This window comes from Poecilia reticulata, unplaced genomic scaffold (assembly GCF_000633615.1).
Source record: "Poecilia reticulata strain Guanapo unplaced genomic scaffold, Guppy_female_1.0+MT scaffold_340, whole genome shotgun sequence".
Taxonomy (NCBI): domain Eukaryota; kingdom Metazoa; phylum Chordata; class Actinopteri; order Cyprinodontiformes; family Poeciliidae; genus Poecilia; species Poecilia reticulata.
This window is the reverse complement of record NW_007615111.1, coordinates 5,151-10,174: the sequence shown is the minus strand read 5'-3', so window position 1 is coordinate 10,174 and position 5,024 is coordinate 5,151. Positions and strand designations below refer to the sequence as shown.

Here is a 5,024-nt window from a genome sequence, read left to right as displayed (position 1 = left end):
GTCTCGTTTCTCTGTCTATATTTGGTAGTGGATCAGTAAAATCATTTTGACGCTTTGAGAAAGCGATTTTAATGTTTGGCAACAGGATTGTTCAGGACGTTAAGGTCATTCTACACACAGCTGTCATGTTCTCCATKTCCTTCAGACGGTACTTTTAGAGTTTGTAATGTTCAAGAACTCTTGACGATACTGTAGTTTATATTCTGTTGCTGTTTGTTATAATCACACCAGCCGGCTGCTTAYGTTTCATAAAGAGGGTTTATGAGTATTCAAGAAAATGGAGTTGGCCAGAGGGAGATAAGAATGAGGTTTAACATTAACACCAAAGTCAGAATAACTTACTAAGCGGTTTTAAGATCTCCTTCCGTATTTTAGAAATAAACAATTGACACAGAGTGAACAAATAAAAAAGGGATCACACAATAATCAGCTTACTAATTAAAGTCTTCATTCAATCCCGATGATTTCCATAAATCAGACCCTAATTACCTAGACTATGTGGCTTCTGCCTATAATAGAGCCATAAAATCTCTGCATGAGTTTCTACTCATCAGTGTTTCCATATGTTTCTTCCTGTCAGTCTGAGGGGAAACATTTGGATCTCTGTGTTTATCCTGCAGTTATTGTGAAATTAATGAGAACGTCTTAATGTTTATTAAAACACTTTGTGTACCCAACTATATCTAGTTTTAGAAATGTTGTAATTTGTCTGTAATAAATTTTAATAATAAAGTCAATAAACATTGACCACATCCACATGTGTTGGTACAGGTGTAAATCTTCAGTTATCTTTAGGGACTGCATAAAATCATTCTATGGGCAGCAAATGGCCCGCAGGCCGCACTTTGAACAAACCCTAGATTAAACAGAAAGCTGATGTGAGCAAAACTCCCTGCAGTAACATGTAAAGACCAGTAGGTGGCAGAAGAGAACAAGCAGTGAAGAGATGAGGGCAAGCATCCCAACCTCATGTAATGATTTATTTATACCAAACGATGGCAGCAAAACTGACAGCATCATAATTACACTTAATCTTAATCTTTTACTTTAAATGTAAACTTATCGATATCTGCATTATTAAACATCTGGAGAATTATACCTGTGCATTTTATATAAACCATAAACCATTTTATGTTATTATTTCAATGTGCAAATAAATGCTGTTACCTGTAAAAATGAGCCGATGTGTGTTTGTAACCAAGAGAGCAGGAAACTCAGTGGTATAATTTTTAACAGCTTTTTTTTCCTTTGGTTAAAAAGAAGCTAACAGACATTATTTAAGAAGAATTACAAAACATGTGGTGTATAAGTGTTTACTGTAATTCAGTGACTTAGTGCAGGAGCTGCAGGTTGACTATGTAGCTGACTTCACTGACATACGACTGAATTTGTTTTTATGTTGTGCAGCTTAAATGTGTGGTTGGACAAATATCTTAGAATAATACAGAATGATTGTGATGTGATAGGAAATAAAACTATTTTCTTCCACATCTTTCTCTTTTGTCCACCTTCACCTTTAACCCATACCAGGAAAACTCCATATTTAAATCACACTTCTAGTCATGCCATCTTGGAAAAAAATAAAATTAAAAATAAAACAAAAAGGAACTAAACAGGCAGAATGACCTTTCTAGATTAAATCTAGATTAAAACTTGTGGCATCATAATGCAACAACAAAAATATTTTCCTGATCTGTGTGACGGACGTGACTGTGAAYGTTGCAGCAGAGGTTGTTGCCTAAAAATGACAGGAGAAAAGGAGATATGAAAAAAGATCARACTTTTCTCTGAGTTAGAACATGGAAGCTATGTTACAAAAAATAACTTCTTAACACATATAAAAACAATCACATACATATCTCAGTTGTTAGCTGTGTTTCTGAATGATTTGACATTCAACATTTTATTATTCAGAAAAAAAACATTATTTTGATAAAAATCAAATATTAAAACTGAAGCTGAACAGTTATTTTTTAAAGCAGCACTTGGTGAATAAACATGTTGATTTCAGAATGATGTGATGTTTCTCTCCCACTGCGCTGCAGGATTTCCTGGAGTTAAACTTGTCAACAACAAAGAATAAACCAGAGCTACAGTGACATTGTTGGTACAGCATAAAAGTCTGGAGTTTAATTTACTGGCCTCTGGTTTCTCAGCATGCAGTTTGAATTCTGTCCTTGTGCTCATGTGGGTTTACTTCAGGGAGTCCATCTTCCTCCCTTAGTCTAAAAACATGACTGTCAGCATTTTGTTTTTATTTAATCAGGTATGAGTTCATGCATGAGTGGCTGTCTTTATGTTTCTGGTCACCAGCTGCATTTCCATGACAAATGTGCACAAATATTTGTTGACATTCTGCTAATTCGCATTGTGGTGTTTCCATTACATAACAAATGTATATAAAGTCATGTGAATAAGTTTGTTCATGCAGTAAATCCATCAGTCAAGTTTATTTGTGTGGCACGTTTAAGCAATATGGCAGTTCAAAGTGCTTTACATCCTGAAAACATAAAAAACATCACAAATAATCAACAGTTGTGAAAACCAGTATCATTTTGTCAATGAACATTAATATCAATGTTCCAGTTATTACGGTTCAAAGGCAACAATAAACAGGTGTCTTTATTTAACGAAACTCAACCTGTGAACACATCAGTGTTGTCACAGCGGCGTTATTATTGTTTCATCCATCATTGAATGTGGTGCATTATTGATGAATCAATATAACCTTCATTAAGTAGCCACATATTTATACTGCTGGTTTTAACATTGACCCGCTCAATCTTTCTGCGCTACCTGTCAGCGTAATGCAACATTTGAGCCTCAAGCCAGAACACAAATTCATTTATCTGAAGTTGCAGCTTCCTTCTGCAGTGAGTTAGCAGAAACATTGCATCAGAACCATCAACCTTTGTTTGTGGTCGTTCATAATTAACACTAGTTTTCAGTAAACTATATAAAATCAAGTGTGTGGATTTAATAAATGGCAACCATGAAATGCTTTCTGCTAAACCTTTATGTTTATAGTGTGAGATGAAGTCACTTCTCTGCTGTTCTGTACAATTCAAACAGGCTGAAGACTCCAAAGCTACCATCCATCCATCCATCCATCCATCCATCCATCCATCCACCCATCCATCCATCCATCCATCCATCCATCCATCCATCCATCCATCCATCCATCCATCCATCCATCCATCCATCCATTTTCTTGCACCCTTGNGACCACACTGGACTAAATTTAGTTCAAAATGGGTAAAGGGGGAAGCAAACATAAACAGAAGGTCTTAGAAGACCTGTCCAGTAAGGACTGGAAAAGAGTTGAAAAAATAGATGAGGATGCAGTAAACCCGCTTTGTTACTGGGTAAAACAGTACGATTTTAATGGCAGGTTAAGTACCACAAGCATAAAARAACTGCAGCAAAAAATTAGAACAAAATGTAATGGAAAAGAAAAACAAATGGCAAAAGAGGGTTATGAACAGACAAAAGTCTGGCTCCAAATAGCTGAGAGAAGAAAAGAGGGAGAAAGAAAGGCTAAAGAAAAGAAGGAGCAGGAAGCTGAGGAGCAGAAAAATAAGGCAGAGGGGATAGATTGTAAGAAAGGGGAGGGGCAAAGCAGTAAAAGTACAGTTATGTTTCATAGAAAAGAGGATGACGATGACAGTACAGTGTATGCAGCACTACTGAGAGAAGCAAGGCAAGCACTGCAGGAAGCTGCGGTAGAGCAGTCACACCCGGAACCACAAGGAGCCACTGCTCCGCCCCTATCAATACCACCAAGCAATAATCTGTCTGACAGACCCCCACCCCCATATGGTCCAAATATAACACCCACAGTGACCAGGTCACAGGGATCAGTAGGGGAATGGTCCCGCAAGCTAGGAGGATTATTATCACCTAGCCAGTCCCAGGCACTCAACTTTCAGACAACAGGTGGGGACTTGTTTCCTATGATTGAAATGCCAAATCCAAGAGCGGGTGAAGGAAATACTGGACCAACTATAAGAGTCTATAGAACATGGACAAAGGATGATATAAGGAGAGCAGTAGATGGCATTCCACACCCTAGAGAAGATTTAGAACAATGTTTGGAGGACATGGAGAATCTTAGAAAAACCTACTATCTAAACGGTGCCGAAGTACAACAGGTCTGGATGCAGGTTATAGGGCCCGACTGGTATCATGTAAAGGGGAATTATGATCCTTTTAATAGACAACTTAACCCTCCAGTAACAGAGGAACAGGGGAGTGAAAACCTGAGTACTAAAGTGGGAGAGTTGCTCACCAGGATCAGAGCTAGGTACCGTAGACAGGCAAACTATACAGAAATCGGTAGATGCAAACAGAAGCCTGAGGAGTCATTTGATGATTTCAGAGTAAGAATGGAAAAGGTGTTTAAAACCCATAGTGGACTACAGGAGGACAATAATGAACAGGGTGTTTACCGACAGCAGCTAAAAAATGCATTACATGCAGGATCTAGACCAGATATAAATGGATGGATTGGGAAACACTTCATAGGAATGGGTAGTAGTACACTCGCAGACTACATTAACCATGCCCTACATGCAGAAAAAGTGACCAAAGGAAAACAGAAATCCACACCAGTTTCTACCTTTTTCCAAGGAGAGGAAACAGAGGTTTTCTACCAGGGAGGAAGAGACAGAGGTAGAGGTAGAGGACGAGGCAGGGGGCGAGGATTTGGTCCACGCCCAGAAACTCGAGCTTGTTGGAATTGTGGAAAAGAGGGCCATCTAGCAAAGGACTGTAGAAGTTCCCAACACCAACAATCAGCATGACTAGATGATGTTGAAGAAGAAAAGGATCTTGAAACAGGGGAAGAGGAAATTTTAAATTTAGAGGACTTGTTTTTCGAAGAGAAATACAGGCCAGAGGTGACTTTGATAATAAAAGGGAAAAAGGTGAAGTTTCTGTGTGACTCTGGAGCATGTAGAACTACTGTAAAGAAAGCAGTTCCAGGAATGCATGTAGGACCAAATGAGGTGCTGGTTAGATCAGCA

The 5,024-nt window shown here is 38.4% G+C and overlaps 1 protein-coding gene across 1 annotated transcript in view; it reads right to left on the bottom strand.

The window, feature by feature from the left end:
- Positions 1–4,800, bottom strand: part of LOC103460915 (galactose-specific lectin nattectin-like) — a 10,813-nt gene extending 6,013 nt beyond the window's left edge. Inside the window, exon 1 of the mRNA XM_008403232.2 lies at positions 4,653–4,800. Within this exon, the coding sequence (XP_008401454.2) occupies positions 4,653–4,800 (148 nt within the window). The remainder of the gene's footprint in view (positions 1–4,652) is intronic.
- Between the last annotated feature and the right edge of the window lie 224 nt (positions 4,801–5,024).